The 20,229-nt window shown below is 37.0% G+C and overlaps 1 protein-coding gene across 1 annotated transcript in view; it reads left to right on the top strand.

The window, feature by feature from the left end:
* slx9 (SLX9 ribosome biogenesis factor) overlaps positions 1-20,229 on the top strand; it is a 159,230-nt gene that overhangs the window by 106,653 nt on the left and 32,348 nt on the right. The window contains exon 6 of the mRNA XM_028807314.2: positions 11,427-11,495. Coding sequence (XP_028663147.1) covers positions 11,427-11,495 — 69 coding nt within the window. The remainder of the gene's footprint in view (positions 1-11,426; positions 11,496-20,229) is intronic.

Genomic DNA, 20,229 nt, shown 5'->3' with positions numbered 1-20,229 from the left:
CAAATGCTCCTTGAATCCCAACATTTTCAGAGGTGAACTTTCTGTATTAATACTGATTGTGCTCTTCATTGTTGCATATGTAATAAGAATGTTGACGTCCTTGTCGAAATATTTTCTCAACAAATAGCAACTAGGTGTGACTCACTGTTGTAATATATTGAAGTGATCAAATGGGTAAATTGAACATTAAAACATCTTCCTCTATCTGGTCCATTCAAAGAGTAGCTATAATTTCAGATAGAAATATAACATAGTAACTTGGAAAATATTTTATTTGAATAGCCTGAAAAGCCTCATTATTGTATACCATTATAAGTCCACATTTCCTCTGTAATTAGCTCATCAGTTTAAATTAGATGAAAGCAAGTCCTTATCTTGATTTTCAGCGGCTGCTGAATCTCAATGCTTATTGCAGACAAGTTCTGGAAGGCTTTCTGTGAAGCGGTGAACTGATGCATGCTGGACTGCTCCCAGAAGTGCTTTTTACTCCCTATCAAGTCCATTTCCTCAGCTGTGCTTCAAGCCGCAGAGAATATTCTTGGAAGGTGTTCTATAAACTTTGCATTTACTGAAATGCTGTCACTGTGTCGTTGTTTATAGTACTTATTTGTTTTATAAAGCCCAGTCATAACATTAGCTGTAGTAGTTAGTGTTCTGCTTATTTTTACAAAACGTTTTCTTGTACCATTTTATTAAACCAAGTGCTAAACATATTTTGCCTATACTAGAAAAAAATTCAAATATGTTACTGTCAATAAAACCATTCCTTATTAGAAAGCCACAATGTGACGAGCACTATGGACCTTAACCCATATCCTACTGGACATGCGTGAATGCAGGATTTAATTCCTATAATTTTCTACCTTTAATGGAACAGATTGATTTGAATTAAATACCCCAAAACCCCCTTTTCATATTTGTTGTGTCAATTCAGAAACTTATAGCAGGCTTCTTTTTTTTTTTCCCCAAATTTTAAAAATGTATTTTTTGATTTTGTATGATCCCTTATTTCTTTGGGTGAAACTGAAATTTTTTGGCAAAACTGCCTAACCATCTGAACTTTCTTTCAAGTATGTTTAAAATTGAAAATTAAATCAAGTGGTGCTATTTGCTAGGCTTCTGCCTACAAGTAGAAATCCCTTTTGTGTTTTCAATAATGTAGTTAAAGAGTAGATAGAAAAAGCACATGTACTCTTTGGAATTACCAGTTTTTCTGCATTAACTGTCCATAAAATATGATCTGATCTTAATCTAAGTCAGAAGTATAGAAAAGCACAAAATTCTTATGCTAACAACACACAATTATTATTATATTTCACATATTTATTGAACACTGGCGGCACGGTGGCGCAGTGGGTAGTGCTGCTGCCTCGCAGTTGGGAGATCTGGGGACCTGGGTTCGCTTCCCGGGTCCTCCCTGCATGGAGTTTGCATGTTCTCCCCGTGTCTGCGTGGGTTTCCTCCGGGCGCTCCGGTTTCCTCCCACAGTCCAAAGACATGCTGGTTAGGTGGATTGGCGATTCTAAATTGGCCCTAGTGTGTGCTTGGTGTGTTTGTGTGTGTCCTGCGGTGGGTTGGCACCCTGCCCGGGATTGGTTCCTGCCTTGTGCCCTGTGTTGGCTGGGATTGGCTCCAGCAGACCCCCGTGACCCTGTGTTCGGATTCAGCGGGTTGGAAAATGGATGGATGGATGGATATTGATTGAACACACCCATCAAACATTCACATTGTGCTTTGGAAAAAGTTAGTGAACCCTTGGATTTAATAAATGGTTAAACCTCCTTGGGCAGCAGTAACCCTCATCAAGTGCTTCCAGTAGCTGCAGATCAGACCTGCAAAATGTTCAGGAGAATTTCGGACAATTTGTTTATATAGAACAACTTCAGTTGAAGTCATTCTGTGGCTTTTCTATTGCTTTAGGGTCTGGGCTCTGACTGGGCCACTACAAAGGGTGGATTATTTTTTCTGTAGCCATTCCGTAATAGGTTTACTTCAGTGCTTATGGTCATTGTCCTGCTGCATCACCCAACGTCAAATGACCTTCCACTGCTGGAAAGCCATCCTGACATTATTCTACAGGATATCTTAATAAACTTGGGATTTTATTCTTCCTTCAAAGTTCATAAGCTATGCACACCCTGAGATAGCAAAGCAGCCCATATCATCAATGTACCATCACCATACTTCACCATTGAGATAATGATATAATGTTGGAGTGTGGTGGCCTTTTTATGACATATGTACTGGTCCTGAACAATTCAGCTTTAGGTTAATTGATTCACAAAACAATTTATCATTGGCATTGTTGTGTGTCAGGATGGTCCTTAGAAAATGTCATACATACAGTAATGTGTTTTTTGTAGAGCAGTGACTTCCTGCTTAGTGTCATGCTAGGTTTTCTGTATGGTAAACACATGAACAGAGATGTTAACCTGTTCTAATGATTTCCTTCAAGTTTTTAGATGCTACTTAAGGGTTCTTTTTTCACCTCATTCAGCATTCTTCATTGTGCCTTTTAAGTCATCTTGGCTGGGCACCCACTTCTAGGGAGAGCAGCTACAGTACTAAATCACCTCCATTTATATACAGTCTAACTGTGGACTTATGAATATCTAAACTCTGAATTACTTTGAAACCCTTTCCAGCTTTATGCAAGTCAACAGTTATTGATGGTAGATCTTCTAAGATCTCTTTTTTGCGAAGCTCTGTTCACATCAGCAGATGTTTCTTGTAAATAGCCAACTCAAAATGTTTTTTTTTTTTAAGTTCAAAGTATCTCTAACTTGTCCATTCTTGTTTCATTTATTGCTAAAAACTGACTCAAATTAGTTTTTGTTGAAGTCTTCATCCTTTTTCCAACCTAGACCTGTGAATGTTTGAATAATGCATTGAATATGTACAAGAACAATACAATAATATGTGTGTCATTAGTTAAAACAGATTGTGTTTGTTCATTATTGTAACTTAGATGAAGACCCGACCATATTTTAGGACAAATGTATACATAAATGCAGTTATTTCCAATGAATTCACATACTTTTTCTTGCCCCTTGTAGTTAAACATACTTTGAGGTATGTTCCATGCCATAATATTTTATAAGTCCTACTTAATCTTGAGCAGGGTCACGTGGGACCAGAGCCCACCTCAGCAAGCATGGGCTGCAAGGCAGGAACGATACCGTTGCAGAGTGAACACAAAGGCACACACTAGGGCCACTTTAGCATCATCAGTCTACCTAGCCTGCAAATCGTTGGACTGTGGGAGGAGACCCATGCAGATAAGGAAAGAATATGCAAACTTCTTGCAGGAAGGACCTAGGATGTGGTCCTTCCACACCTATTGCAAAAGACTTAAAGTTGTTGTTGCAGCACATGGTGGTTTAATCATTTGTTAATATGTGGGCCTGATTACTTACACAAACAGCATAATACTTCGACCATTTTCTACCCCACTTATAATAACTTTGTGAGTAATAAAAATACAGATTTTACTATATATGAAAACTTTTAAAAGGTCTGAATGTTGTACTACGCATTCTTAATAAGAAAAATGTAATGATCATACTAATGCTGCTAGAATTCAGAATTTTGCAAGTAAAAAAAAAAACAAAGTGTTTCTTGTAGAATCAGTTTTAGCTTTCATGGATGGCCAGTTAAAGTTGACGTGTTGAGGAAACAAACAATTTTTCTGTAAAGTGAAATATCAAATCTTAACTTGAAACAAAATGTAAAAGGAAAATCTTACAAATGCCAGACAGCACATGAAATAGTTTTGCTTTGTTTATTTATATTTAAAAAGTCCAGAAATTGTTATGTTTATATGATTATCACCATGCTGCATTATGTACTACTGTAAAATAGTCAAAACAATCAGGTAGCCTAGTTCTAAACTTGTTCAAAAATATTAGGCTTGCCAGGATTAGAGCACTTTATTAAAAAAGACAAAATGATAAAGAAGAATGGGGAAATATTGCAATATCTGTGTGTACAAGGCTGATAGAGGCCTGTCCACATTAACTCAAGGCTGTAATAGCTGCCAATGGTGCATCTATCCATCCATCCATTATCCAACCCGCTATATCCTAACACAGGGTCACAGGGGTCTGCTGGAGCCAATCCCAGCCAACACAGGGCACAAGGCAGGAACCAATCCTGGGCAGGGTGCCAACCCACCGCAGGACACATACAAACACACCCACACACCAAGCACACACTAGGGCCAATTTAGAATCGCCAATCCACCTAACCTGCATGTCTTTGGACTGTGGGAGGAAACCGGAGCGCTCGGAGGAAACCCATGCAGACACAGGGAGAACATGCAAACTCCACGCAGGGAGGACCCGGGAAGCGAACCTAGGTCCCCGGGTCTCCCAACTGCGAGGCAGCAGCGCTACCGACTGCGCCTATGGTGCATCTACTAAATACTAATTTGAAGTGGTGAATACTTAGACTATAAATTATTTTATGTTTAATAATTGTAATAAATTCTGTTTCTAGAGGTTTGTTTTCTCTTCGACTTTATGATCAGTGTAAAAAAGCCTAGTCAAATCCACTGTGATTTACTGCTGTAAAACAATAAGACATGGAAAGGTCCAAATGGGGGTGTACATTTTTTTTATAGGCACTGTATTCTGCTGCTTATGTTCAAATTTGCAGATTTCAAAATAATGTCTTATAGCCATCAAAATAAATGATTCTAGAAGCCAGTTACTTTGGATTTTCAAAGATCTTTACTAGGCCTTGGTAAAAATATATTGATTATCTGATTAATCATGATTTTTCATTTAAACATTTCGATATCAGTTCTTAAAGTCTCAAGATAGAGACTTTCCTGCTCAATTACTACTGTATCTGTAGATTTTTGCTTATCTTTGTTTCTGTCATCCGATCCAGCAGATGTCGCTAAAGCACCTGTCAAGGCTTTCTACAGAAAAAGCACTTTACTACCTTGCTTTGAACGAGAAGGGTCTGGCTGCATGTACCACAGCATAAAATGGTTTGTCCTCCTCAAATGAAATCATCACCCTAGACACTTAAACAAGATGTGTGGAAATGCTATGGATTTACACAGTGCGTTGGTAAAGAACAACAGGACAAAAGCAAAGCCATATGTAAGCTGTGCAACCCAGACGTTAATTATTGCTGTAACACAACAAATTTCAGAAATCATTTATCCCAATGTCAATAATAAACATAATCTCAGTTGACATCCAAACGAGCAGAGTCTTAACAATCTCCACTGGAGATGGCTGGTAGTTCCAACCTTCCGTTTAATTTGCCTCGTGCCCAAAAAATAGCAATCTGTAGCGGTTTTTATCAGTAAAGATATGAGACACTACACCGTTGTTTAAAATGAGGGCTTTCAACAAATGATACTGGTTTTCGAACTGCGGTATGCTACATCAACCAGAAAGCAAATGAGTAAAGTTATTATACCTAGGCTTTATGTAGATCTTAAGCAAAGCATTGCCACATATCTTATGTCAGCAGAGAGAGCAGCCCTAAACTTACAACAGCTGAACATTCAGGGCAGCAGATTCCTTCATGACAAATCACATGTCATTGCATTAGAAACAACAGGGCAACTGTGGAGGATGTGTTGCGGACAAGTGCACTGCACGCCAGTCACACTGGGAGCAGCTTTGCTGCCTACATAGTATACAGAGCTGCTGAGATGGCTGAGTGTTGCTCAGAAAACCTTTGTCATTTCTAATGCACTGATCCATTGTGTGACTGCATCAATGACTAGTTTGTGTGTTGGCAAGTCCAATGACTGTTGCTTCTCTTTAAGCACGTGGCTTACTGTACTGTTACAAGGAATAAAGTTTGCTACGCACCTAACCTGGCCAAGCAAGTGGACAATTGTTGGAATTTTCAGAACAGCCTGCAATACCAAAGTGAGCATGTGCACAAAGCAGCCAGTGTTAAGTAGCGTAATGAGCTGTACCGCACAGATCATATTAGCAGAGTTGACAGTCACGATGTCTGGGTCTTTTTCTTTTATGTTCCATTCATCCAGCGCTGCTGTCAAGAAGGGTCAGCACTAGATCCATGTTTTAAACGCTTCCTTTTTGTCTGAGGAGGAACTGTGAGGACACATTTTCAAGACTGATTAATGTGACTGCTACAAGTGAGCAACTGATGATATGTGTAACTTATAGAATTATAGAAAGACACAAGTCTTACACTGTATCTTTAATTTTGACTAATTCAGGATTATTTTAAATGTCCAATAGGGTAATACATTTGGCTAATGGCTTAGTTAAAGGGTGTCTATATGGAGATTCATAACACATGAATAAGTTATTGAATAACATTTATTATTTAAGAAGCAATATTTGATTATTTTATAATATTATTCACAAGATCATATAGATGTTTTATGAAGAAGATGCCACTTCATTGTATTAAAACAAGGAACACCCCATATGTGTGGACTCTAATGTGCTGTTAAATTATGGTGAATTTTGAATGAGAGCAGTGCTGTGAAAAATATGGATTTGGTTTTCTTTTTTTAAAAGAGCAGTAATATTTTACGCCACATTTTCCAAATACTGATATTAACTGTTCATTACTAATCTAAACTATTTCTTCTTAAATGTAATTCCATGCTTATGCATATGTTATGAAGTCACTATGTAGACATCTTTCAGATAAAGTGTTACTGAAATTTGTCACATTATTAATGTTCTCTATGCATGGTTAAGTAAGCTCTAAAAAAGCCACCACTTCAAATATATCAGTGTGTGATAATTCGGTCAAGAAAAAATTGATGTCGAATTGAATCAGGGCATTGTGAATCAAATCAAATTGGGACATCAGTGCCAATGCCCAGCCCTAGTCTTTGAAATGATGTACAAATACTTAAACTGGTCCTTGTGCAGTATACAAAAATTGACCCAGTCCTACTAGATGAAAATATGGGTAACATTAGTAATTAGGGAATGCTTACTCCTTTATGTATACAGATTTAAAAAAAATATATGTTGAGTTAAAAGTAATAGTGTTACCTCAAAACCTAGCACAGGATATTGCTTGTTTAGACTTAGGTATTTAAAAGTGATTGATCCTTTAACCAGCTGTTCACTGTGTGGTTAGGCACAATTGCACACAACAACAAAGCTTAATTATTTGCATAAAGAAGACATCTTGTGTACAGAATACTAATAGAAAGTGCACAATAGGAAAATAAAAACATTTTACTTTAAATAATAGGTGTTGTCAATGTGGGGATCTCCTGATCCTAATACATTTCCTCTACAGAAATATACAAATACATAATAATTCTCATCTAAAGTTTTATTGTAAACTTCATATAAGAATTAGAAAAACACAAGAGGTACTGAAAAAATATTTTTGTGGAAGCTAAGATGGACAGTAAACATTTTCCAGTACTTCTCCAAATAAAAGATAGTAAAAGACACCTTAAAACGTCCATGAGATAAACACAGAAATTAACTAAAATGCTTTGCTTAAGTACAGGTTTTTAATATCAAAACACAGGTGGAATACCTTAGGGAGAAGTAAAAATGAGCTCTGTGTTTAAATATTTAACGTTGAAAAAACAAAAGAGTCAATTTTAAACTGTTCAGCAAACATATTGCTGTGATCACCTCAAATTTGAAAAGTACATGATACCAGTAAAGTTGCAAAGACACCACCAGTTCTCAAGAAGAAAGACACAATGGTTCCCAGTAGTTATAGACAAACAAGTTTACTTATGTCCCGTATATTATTATGGAAGCTATAAACAGAAATAAAACAGAAAACTGCTTATATGAAAATATTACACTAAAAAACAGGGAAATTATTTATTTTATTTTATTTAATACACAATGTGGATAGTTGACAAAAGCAAAACATAACAGAATTTGCTGAGAGTTTCAAAAATCCTTTGATATAGTTGGGTGTAGAGAGTAATTTGGAAATCATTTGCATCCAATGTAACTTAACAAACTGGAAATCATTTGTAGACAGTATGAAGATAAGAGTAGAATGCTCCACAAGGGATAAAAGCAACATTTTGTTGAACTGGGAGCATTGACAGCTTTTCAAAAGTGAATCTGGGACAAATTAACTTTTAGATAGCTTCACAGGATTTATGGAAAAAAAAATTATTATTTTATTAAGCAAAATTTCTAATGTTCTTACATTACATGCATGCATCCTTCTTGTGTATTTAAAGAGGTACATTTAATGTCTAATTTTTTTCCAGGCTTACATGTGAAAAACAGTTGAATACTCCCACTTACTTTATGATACAGTTTAATTTGTAAGTAATTATATATCATATATAAATACTTTGAGCTGGAATTTTCAGGAAAAGATGTTTTATGAATTAAATTGATGTGACTTCACAAGCCTTAGCAAATTCATACCTATGGATGCAATGCAAAGTCAATGTGACTTTTATGTAAAAGTGCACTCTCTCATCTTAAGAATATTTTGCTTAGAGGTGACTTAATAATTCAGGGATGCAGATGACTTGTGGTTCTTCTTTATAGATGTTTACAGTGAAAGCTAAGGAAATATTTTGGGTTGAGAGTGAGCTCATAACTATTGATTGTAAATGAGACTTATCCTTTTCAGTTCAGTTGTTCGTCAGTTGCCCTTTAATATTATTCTTTACTTGTTGATCTCTTTACAATATTAGTACATTATGCAAAATAAAAAATGTAAATAGAATGAATGAATGCAGGCAGGCAGCACTTGATTGTTGCTACACACCAAAATATTTTCTTGTAGACAAAGATAAAAAATTTGTAACTTATCTTGTGTGATTCCTATTGACCAATACTATTTTTGTCATTTTGTTGTTGTTGCTGTTAGAAGTATTCAAAAACATCATTAATCTGTTTTACACAGCTCTACCAGGATGCTTTGAAAATTTTCAATACACAGTGTATGTTGTGTAAAATGAAAGTTTCCTAGCAGCTCCAAGGAAGTATAATAAAAATGTCAAAGCTGAACATTTTCTTTATTTTTGACAACATTGAAAAATCAGCCTTTATAAAAATAAGATTGAATAGTCATGCTGCACAATGATAAAATAATTGTGAGTGAACAACCATACACATTTGAGGTCTGCGGTCTTTTGTGCTTTGGTGATAATGCAATTTGAATTTATAGATGCATTAGCATTTAAAAGTTTGAAATCGCCCACAACTTTTAATGTTCTGGATTGAAATTGATACTTAAGAAATTACTAATGTTGTAAATATCTGTTACTGCTTGAAATAACAGATTTACATATATATTTTTTTAATTCACATATGACTATAACCCACATTTTTAGCAGCCATTATTCCTGTGTCTTAATGGTAGAATGTCTTAACACACCATTAATTAGTCGTTTTTAAATTATAATTAATTACTATAGAAAAACCTTTTAAAATGTGTCAGCAAAGTTGTAACCTTTTTTTCTATTCAACAAACTAAGGTTCTACCATTGTTGAAGTTCAGTTCTAGGTGTAAACATGGTCAAAATGAGTAGCTTTCTCAAGAAATACTGTAGCCTATTGTTATTTTCAAAAATGAAGGTTATTTGATGCAACAGATTGCTAAGAAACTGAAAATTTCATACAAAGGTGTCCACTTCTCTATTCAGAAAAGAGGGTAAACTGGATCTAACCAGGACAGAGGAGGATACAGGTGGTCCAGATGCACAACTGAACAAGAGGATTAGCACATCAGAGTGTGTAGTTTGAGGAACAGATACCATAGACTCTTAGTTCACTGCTTCCTTAAACAGTACACAGCAAATACCAGTGTCATCTACAGCAGTGATAAGAGGAGGTTAAAATGGGCAAAAGAACACAGGCACCAGGTAGTATGTTTCCAAATGTTTTGGATCAATTTAATGGTACCCTGATAAAAAAAAGTATCCTTTTGTCTAAAAAAACATTTCTGAGTGATTCCAAATTTTTGAACACTAATGCATACATGCCCAAAACTTTTGCAGCACTTTGTGACGATGCGGGTTTGTGCATCCATGCTCCCATCTTCTATTTGGGAGCCCTTGAACCCAACACTGTCAGTAATGCTACCGATAAGCTAAGCAGTGAGGCACAATGATGTAGCAAGGAGATGGTGTACAGAAGTGCCAAGTGCTTTTATTAAAACACAATCAATCAAAAAGAAACTGTGTTCAAATTAAATAAAGTGCAGTGCTTCAAAACAGTCTTCCTTAAATAAATAATCCATAAAAACAGTAGGTAAACGTGGAGGTTAAAAAATCCATTTGAAAAATCTTTAAAACAACGAGGTTAAAATAATGCAGAAAGCAGTCTTTTAAAAACATTACAAGCCCGGTGTCTTCTACCTGGCGGCTCCCCTACTTCTCCCGACTAGACTGCTCAACAGGGGAGTCGCTCTACATGCAGCTGACCTTCTCTGCACTGTCCTACTGTTTGGATTGCCTTACCGACCCCTGGCTCCGGTAGGCTCCTCCATACAGCATCTTGAGATTCCCCAACGACCAGGGCTCTCAATTTGGGGAAACCACGTCCCAAGTCCCGACTCCCTCTGCCTTACGCGGAGAGTCAACCGCCTTCCGGTCACTCTCGCCCTTCAGAATAAACTCTGCAGGAGCGACCACTACTGCTACTCCTCGGGTGTCTGCCTAACACCCAAGCTCCCTAATCAGCTGTGCGCGAGCATGCAGTCGCTGTCCATCACCGACTTCCTCCTGCTACTGCAGCTTCCTGCTCTCCTGCAACCTCCGGCTTTCACCTGTTGTATCTCTTTTCCTTCCAGCCGACTCGCTCTTCTATTTTATCAAGAGAGCATGGCAGCTGTGGCAAATCAGCAGCCCCAGGAACAATCACGGATGCGGACCGTTTCTCACCTGTGCACTAAGGTGAAAAACGCCCACATCGCGAATCGCCCTGAGAACTGGTTCAGCCACACAACCACCACACCCCCTAGCTAAGCCGAGAGCACTGTGATTATTTATTTCTAAACTGGCCTTTGATTAGAGCTGTGGACCCGCAACACCATACACTTTTTATGCTTAAAATTAAACATCTTCCGATTGTTCAGTGGTAAATTTGTAATTTTCAGCATGGTGCTTCATGGAGCAATCCATTTCCTTTTGTATGTGCCATTGGTTCTAAAATTATATCTGGTAATGATGTGTGTTTTGAATAACAAGCTGTTATTAGAAAATGTCTATAGAGATGATGCTTTTGATAAAGGTACTGTTGCTGTGCTTCATGAGTTATGGGTTCTGAGGAAGGCCAAGGGGTTTAAGAGGGGTGGTCCCTATGTGCTGGATTCAGGCTGGTACGTGGAAGGGATATTTGCTCTTATTTATCACTGTAGCAGGCATTTTGAAATTAAAGTTGATTATGTAAAGGAAATTAGGTTATATTTTTACCATGCTATCATGATGTTGTATTTAATTTGTGTGTTTTTAAATTTTTAAGCAATGTAAAGAAGAAGCCAGATCCCACAGACTTCAGTCAAATGAAACCAGCACAGAAGCGCAAGTTTTTGTGAGTACCTTCTCTTGCCATTTATGGTCATCATTATTGATAACTTATTTGATTGTCTAAAGGCTAACCTTATTCTTTTTACCTTTGGCTTGCTGTATTTTGATAATTGCCTACAGTCTTATTTAACTTAGAGACTGTTTTTAGACTTTTATCAGGCATGGGCACATGAGATTGCCTCTTCTTAAGACACAATGCTTTAATCCTTTTATTCTCCAAATATTACAAGATATCCTGCATTTGAATGCTCCTAGTAAGACCTTTTACAGTATTGAGCACAATATCTCTTCAAAACAACATCCTTCAAAAGACTCAAAAGAAGTGGACATAGTATGACATGGCTACAGGCTACAGCAAATGAAGATACAGACATAGACCCTGATATTCCTGGTGCTGTAGTTGTAGAAGCTTCATATTTGGCAATGGCTGAGCTCATAGCCTAGTTGGCAGTGAGGCTTAAGAGCAGGGTTGGAAATTAAAGCTTTCCATATTCCGTTCTCAAAGACTTGTTTCACAGCTAATTCTGTAACTAGAGCACTACACAAAACTACATATGGGAAAAAATGACAGATATGAGAGAGGGTTTAAATGATATTAGGAAGAAACTTTAGGATAAGGTAAAAAGCTTAGGTAAGCGCTCCAAGCTTTGGGGAACTGTAAAATTGATAGTAACATAAGTGCTTGTTGCGCACAATGTGAAAAACATGTTAACTTCCCACATTAAACAGTTTAAACAAATGATGATTACCACTTGATCAAATGCAACTGCCTTTAAAAAAATAAAAAGAACAAGCTAAAACACTTTTGAATAAATTAATTGGTTCAGAAGATACAGCAAGAAGAAAAAAGATAGAATTCTTGGAGTTCTTCAGGGTCTGGAAAGTGTAAGGCGTATGAAATTCAAGTTAGACCTTTTCATTAAAGTCTAGGTAGATGTAATTAAGGAAAGTCTGGTTGAAGATTGAATGGATACATTGCTTACATGGTAAATTTTTTCTGAGGGCCTTCATCATTAAATATGATAGACTTCTGAAAAAACAAATTTGTTATTTCGACCCAGAAAGAAAGGAGAGATTATTTTTAAGAATTATTGGATTTATATATTTCTAGACTTTTCAGAATAAGAGAGCTTACATATAATACTACTAGGCAGTGACTAGACATCTGGGGCCTCATGTATAAACAGTGTGTACGCACAAAAATGTTGCATTCGCCCGTTTCCATGCTCACATCGCGATGTATAAAAAGTAAACTTGGCGTAAAGCCATGCACATTTTCACGCCAGGTCAATCCATTGCATACGCAATGCTTGGTTTTGTAAACTGGCGGCACCCAGCGTCAAAGCAGTGCTAATGTTCCTGTGTGGTTTCCCTTTATTTTTTAGATTCACATACCTGACACAGCTTTATCAAATACACTGAAATTAACCACGTATTGTATATTAGTTTAAGGCATCTGATTGTGATCAACCAGTAAGCATATAGTGGTGCACAGAATAGCCAAACTATTCCAAATACTAGAGCTGCTTTAGCGTTGTTACTGCCAGTGCACCACTCAGAGTATTTAACCCACTGTATCAGAGTGTGGAATCACAGCTCTACAGCAGCTGATTGTAAAGCTCTACTGCAAATTGTGTCAAGAGCTGGGAGAAATATTGGGATAGAGCTTCTAGCACATGGTGCCTCAGCCATGCGCAGTCTATTTGAACTTCTCCCATTCGGCAAACGCTTCAGAGCCTTTCCTGTACGGACCTCACGGTTCAGAAACAGTATCATCCCAAGAGCTATAAATGCACTCAATCAGTCCATCAAGTGCTCCCGGTAGAACTGCTTGTACTTATAAGTACAATTGTCTCACTTTAAACTTGCATTACAGTTGTAATATTGCACAACCTGAGCCACTTATGCTTTCATATTGTATATTTTTCACTGTTTTTTACCCTATTATTATTATTGTTGTTGTTGTTATTTTACCATTTTATAGGAAAATACATTTATGGAGGATTTGCATTCAATTCAATTAAGAGTGCGTATTTACAGATGATGATGACTGGCTTCTAAGTCGATTTAGATTTCCAGGCACTATCTTCGTAGAGCTCTTCATATCATTTTAAAGATGAAATGCATGAAAGTGTATATATATATTACATTATACAGATGCATTTTAAACTTCATTTAAATAAAGTATATTGTTAATGATTAAATATGCAAGGACTCTGTGATGCAGTGTCAGAGATGAGCTGGCACCCCTTTCAGGGATTGTTCCTGTTTCGCGCTGTATGTTTGCTGGGGCTGGCATGACCCTGGATGGATAGATGGATGGAATAATTAAACATGTACTACGAAGATATTTCAGTGTTCCTTAAAAGTTTTGAAGAATTGGCGTTCTAAACTTACTGATGGCTTGACATTTATTAAAGAGCTGATTGTTTGGCAATTGGTTATTTGGAGAAAGAAAAGGAAGGGCAGGAATCGGGGGGGGGGGGGGGGGTAGTATGTTTGAAAGAGACAGTACTGCTGCAATAAATTATTTTATTCAGGGTCATGTACAAGGCAGAAAGCATCTTGCGGGAGGCAGGAACAATCTCTGGAAGGAGCGCCAGCTCATTGCTACCGCTGCGCCAACATGCCTCAATGTTTTATACATGCTTTAATTTCTTTTTTTTTTTTTTTTTTATTATTAATTTTATTGTAGTCATTCCATACATATAGATCAATTTTTTCAGAAAATAGGATTGAAAGCAAATCAAACCCCACCCCTGAGAAGGAGAGCATGGCCAAAGGAGTAATACTTAAGGCTTGAAAACATACCTAAATTATTGACTTTAATAGGGCAAAAAAAGATAAATGGAGATGGAAAAGAAAATTCTTCTTGTTCTAAAATATTATTGATTAAATCCTGCTAGGTTTTTAAAAAATTCTGTACAGATACCCTAACTGAGAATTTAATTTTTTCCAATTTCAAATAATATAAAACATCGGTTTCCCACTGACTTATTAGAGGAGAGTTAGGATTCTTCCAATTTAATTTAACAAAATCGGTCTGCGTGCCAAAAGTGCAGTGAATGCAATCACAGTTTTCTTGTCCTTATCCATTTCAAATCCATCTGGAAGAACACCAAACACAGCTATTAGTGGGTTAGGAGGGATTGTGACACCAAGGCTGTCTGAAAGGCGCTTAAAAATTTTGGTCCAAAATGAAGTTAATTTGGTGCATGCCCAAAATATTTGACCCAGTGAGGCAGGAGCTTGGTTGCAGCGTTCGCAGGTTGGATCTTGCCCTGGAAACATTTTGAACAGTTTTAAGCGAGACAGATGAGCTCAATATATAATTTTGAGTTGAATAATTCTATGCTTTGCGCATATGGAGCTCAAGTGAATTCTCTGCATTGCTACCTTCCACTCCTTTTCTGATATATTAATTAAGAGATCTTTTTCCCATTGTCCTCTTGGATCTTTAAAAGGAAGGGACTGTAAAAATATTGTATAAATTGCAGAAATGGTGTCTAAGTCCTCGAGGTTGAGCAGTATTTTTTCTAGCATGGTGGAGGGTACGAGATGAGGAAAATCGGGCAGGTTCTGTTTGACAAAGTTTCTAATTTGAAGATAGTGAAAGAAATGTGTAGCTGGAAGGTTAAATTTGGAATGTAATTGTTCAAATGATGCAGAGATGTTGTCTATATAAAGATCTCTGAGCAATTTAATCCCAAATCTTTTCCAGATATTAAAAAACTGGATATGTTTGCAAGGATTAAAAAAGGTGGTTCTCTTGCAGGGGTGCCACAGATAGAAGATTTTCCATCTTAAATTGCTTTCTAATTTGGTTCCATGTTCTGAGTGAGTGAAGCACAATTGGGTTATTAGTATATTTGCGATAACTTGCATTTATTAGAGCGCAGAGCAGGGAATATAAAGAAGTGCTGCAGGATTTTACTTCTATTGCGGACCAGGCCTGTGTATGTTCATTTGTTTGTGTCCAGGTTTTTATGGTTTGTATGTTTGTGCCCAGTAATAAAACTGAAAATTAGGTAGAGCCATGCCACCTTCTGCCTGAGGTCTTTGTAGGGTCGCTCTTCGGATACGTGAATGTTTTGAGTTCCAAATAAATGAGGTTATGGTTGAATCTAATTGCTTAAAAAATGATTTATTGATATATATTGGGATGTTTTGAAATAAAAAAGAAGCTTAGGAAGCATACAGTAATCCCTCGCTATATCGCGCTTCGCCTTTCGCGGCTTCACTCCATCGCGGATTTTCTATGTAAGCATATTTAAATATATATCACAGATTTTTTGCTGGTTCGCGGACAATGGGTCTTTTAATTTCTGGTACATGTTTCATCAGTTGGTTTGCCCAGTTGATTTCATTCAAGGGACGCTATTGGCAGATGGCTGAGAAGCTACCCAACTTACTTTTCTCTTTCTCTCTCTTGCACTGGCTTTCTCTGATCCTGACGTAGGGGGATTGAGCAGGGGGGCTGTTTGCACACCTAGATGATACGGACGCTCGTCTAAAAATGCTTAAAGATTATCTTCACGTTGCTACCTTCTGTACAGCTGCTTCCTGAAGCGACATGCTGCACGGTGCTTCGCATACTTAAAAGCTCGAAGGGCACGTATTGATTTTTGATTGAAAAACAAACTCTGTCTCTCTCTCTCTCTTTGTCTGCTCCTGACGGAGGGGGTTTGAGCTGCCGCCTTCAACAGCTTTGTGCCCTGGTGCTTCGCATACTTAAAAGCCAAACAGCCCTATTGATTTGTTTGCTTTTCTCTATCTCTCTGACATCTGCTCCTGACGCGCACTCCTTTGAAGAGGAAGATATGTTTGCATTCTTTTAATTGTGAGACGGAACTGTCATCTCTGTCTTGTCATGGAGCACAGTTTAAACTTTTGAAAAAGAGACAAATGTTTGTTTGCAGTGTTTGAATAATGTTCCTGTCTCTCTACAACCTCCTGTGTTTCTGCGCAAATCTGTGACCCAAGCATGACAATATAAAAATAACCATATAAACATATGGTTTCTACTTCGCGGATTTTCTTATTTCGCGGGTGGCTCTGGAACGCAACCCCCGCGATGGAGGAGGGATTACTGTATTCATCTTAACAACATTAATTCTTCCGGCTAGAGTTAGATGAAGGGTTGACCATCTATGCAAGTCTTGCTTAATTTTTTTCCATACAGACGACAAAATTTTGTTGATAAAGAGCTTTATGTTTACTTGTGATATTTACCCCTAGGTATTTAAACTGATCTGCTCTGGTAAAAGGTAGGGTGTCCAATCTGATATTATATGCTTGTGAATTCACTGGAAAGAGTATACTTTTATTCAAATTAATTCTGAGACCATAAATCTTTTGAAAATCTGAAAGTGCTGTTAAAACTGTAGGCAGTGTTTTCTGGGTCTGATATATATATAAGACCATATCATCTGCATATAGAGAAATTTTCGGTTCCAGTCCTTCTCGGATAATCCCCTTTATCTGATAAGAATTTTGACAGTGGACTGGCCGCCAGTGGTTCAATGGCGATTGCAAACAGTAGTAGTGACAAAGGGCATCCTTGTCTGGTGCCACGTTCTAGTTTAAAGTAGTCTGAACAAATGTTGTTAATACAGACTGAGGCTTCTGGACTGGTATACAGTAGTTTGATCCATGCACAAATATTCGGGCCAAACCCAAATTTCTCCAATGTAGTGAAAAGGTAGTTCCATTCAATCATATCAAATGCTTTTTCTGCATCCAATGATAATAATATCTCCGGGTTGTTTGACTTTGCTGGTGAATATATTACATTAAACAGGCGTTGAAGATTGGAAGATAAATGTCGGCCTTTAATAAATCCAGTTTGATCCTGTGATATTACTGAAGGCAGCACTTTCTCCATCCTTCTAGCTATGATTTTTGAGAGTATCTTAACATCATTATTCAGAAGTGAAATTGGTCTGTATGATGCACATTGTAACAAGTCCTTATTTTGTTTAGGAAAGACGGTGATTAATGCTTGACGAAAAGTTTGAGGTAGAATTTGATTGTCTCTAGCTTCTGTAAATGTTGCCAATAAGAGGGTAGCTAGCTGAGTGGAGAATTTCTTATAAAATTCTATAGGGTCGCCATCAGGGCCTGCAGATTTTCCAGCTTGAAGTGACTTTATAGCATCTAGTAATTCTGATAGGGTCAGAGGTTTATCCAGTTCCTCAGCACTAAAAGTATCTATTTGTGGTATCTGTAATGTATCCAGAAATGCATCAGATTGTGTGTTGTCTTCTTTAAACTCAGTAGAATATAAGGTTTTATAGTAGTCTCTAAATGTGTACATTATAATATTATGGTCAGTGATTTCATCTCAATTAGTGTTGGTGATTACTGGGATTGCATTGCGAACTTCTTGTGGATTTGTTGAGTTAAAAGCTTATTAGCTTTCTCTCCGTGTTCATAGTAATGATGTCTTGATTTATAAATAAGTTGTTCAGTTTCTTTAGTTGTCAAGATGTTGATTTCTGTATGCAGAGCCTGCCTTTTCCTATGAAGAGCCTCACTTGGACGCCTGGCTTGTTCTTCATCTATTCTAGTAATTTCGCTTCTTAGCTCTGGCACTTTCTTGGTTTCTAATTTATTTCTGTGGGAAAAATATGAAACAATCTGTCCTCTTAAGAAGGCCTTTAGAGTTTCCCAGAGTGTTCCTGTAGAGACCTCTGAGGGTGTGTTTGAATCTAGGAAGAAGCTAATTAGTTTGGATATAAATTCTGTACAGTTCTCATCTGTTAATAGAAGTGGGTTAAGGTGCCATCTGCGAGGTGAGTGTGGGGGGCATAATGATTTTAGCTCCAAAACTAGAGGTGCATGATCAGAGATAACAATTATGTCGTATTTACAAGATTTAATCGTAGGCAAGAAATTATTATCTATAAAGAAATAATCGATTCTTGAGTAGCTATGATGCACTGGTGAGTAGAACGAATATGTTCTTGAGTTTGGGTTTAGAAACCTCCAGGGGTCTGATAAGTTGTGGTCGGTTACAAACTGTGTAATTGTCTTTGCAGTGTTGGATGTCGTCCCCCCTGTGGCAGGAGTCCTATCTAAGAGTGGATTTAAAATGCAATTAAAGTCCCCAGCCATTATAATTTTATGAGTGTTCACATTGGGAATGGATGCAAATAGATTTTGCATGAATTCCTTATCATCGACATTGGGTGCATAAACATTTATCTAAACCATTTTACAATTAAATAAGTTGCCCATGACCATCACGTATCTCCATACATGCTTTAATTTCTATCATCATGAAATTGATATCAAGTATACATCTTAGTATTTAAATTGTTCAGAGAGCTGTAACATCATGAATGTAATGTATTCTGTGTCCTGCCGGTGTAAGAGAAAGCCTGTTTAAGAAACACATAATGATTCACACATTTAAGAGCACATAGAATAAGAAGTTTTTAACGTGCTACTTTAGTTACGATGGGATTTGAAAAACAGTTAAATGAAACGATTTTAAGATGAAGTTTTAATGACAAAATAAACTATGTGATTAAAGTGGAAATTTCAACCTTTTTTTCACACTGTCCCAGTTTTTTTTTCATTACTCTGTACCTAATACGCTTCGATATGACACTCAGACAGAGGGCTACGACTCGCCTTTTCACAGTGACTTTGATATCTGACCACTTCTTATTTGTTTCAGGCACTGTGCGACTTTCTGAACTTGAACTTTAGAGTTTTTCTGCTACTCTGTCACTCGATCAACTTCCTTTTGTTGTTTATATCACTGATTAAACCAACAAATAGTGTGTTTTTCCTTGCCTCTACTTGGTATTCGCTGAAATTCTTCGTTTTCCTTGTGCTTTTGCAGTTGTCTTTTCACAGAACGCAAAACATAAGGGACTATTTATATTGGTTTGCATATTCAAAGAGGCGTAATTCTGGGAGGAGTCGGGGTGGAGTGACAGGCGCTTGCATGAGTGTTACTTTTCACGCTGAGCGGAAGAACGTGGAAGTTGGCATACACACAGATTTATGCATCTGGATTTTTTGTGCGTACACACATTTCCGCTTTTGTCTGAACGCCATGTTTTAGTGTGAATTCTATGCACTGCGTTATGCACAAGACCCCTGGTATGGCATTGTCTTTTATGCTGAGACATTTTTCTAGTACTCTTAAAACCTAAATAGAGTCCTGCAAAGGACTAGAATCGAGAATATAATTGAGCATGTTCAGAGGAACACATTGTTCACTAATGTACTAAAATACAAGAAACAGCTTTGTTGATGTCTTGCAGACTTTTTTAAAGACTGTTATGATTAAGTAACATGCATTGTATATACCATATAACTGTTTTTAATTATGATCCTATTTGTTTGTTATCACCATTTTTTACTATTACATTCTTTTATCATTTGAGTTACTGTATTTTAGCATTATTACTGTTGTCATTATTTGTGATTTTATAATTCATCTAAACATATCTTTTTTTGCATTTTCCTATACAGTAATCCCTCGCTACTTCGCGGTTCACTTTTCGTGGATTCACGACTTAGCGGGTTTTTAAATACAAGTGATTGCCCGCCTATCGCGGAAGTTATGTTCCAGACCCATCAGCAACAGGAGAAAATCTGCGATATAGAAAGACCATATAAATAAACATGTTTATAGTTTAAGCCTTAAAATACCCATCCCACATGCTTTAAACACATGTAAACTTATAAAACACACTTTGTTAACACATATGATATGTGGA

The sequence above is a fragment of the Erpetoichthys calabaricus genome, chromosome 8 (genome assembly GCF_900747795.2).
Source record: "Erpetoichthys calabaricus chromosome 8, fErpCal1.3, whole genome shotgun sequence".
In the NCBI taxonomy this organism is placed as follows: domain Eukaryota; kingdom Metazoa; phylum Chordata; class Cladistia; order Polypteriformes; family Polypteridae; genus Erpetoichthys; species Erpetoichthys calabaricus.
This window is presented reverse-complemented; position numbering and strand designations above follow the sequence as displayed.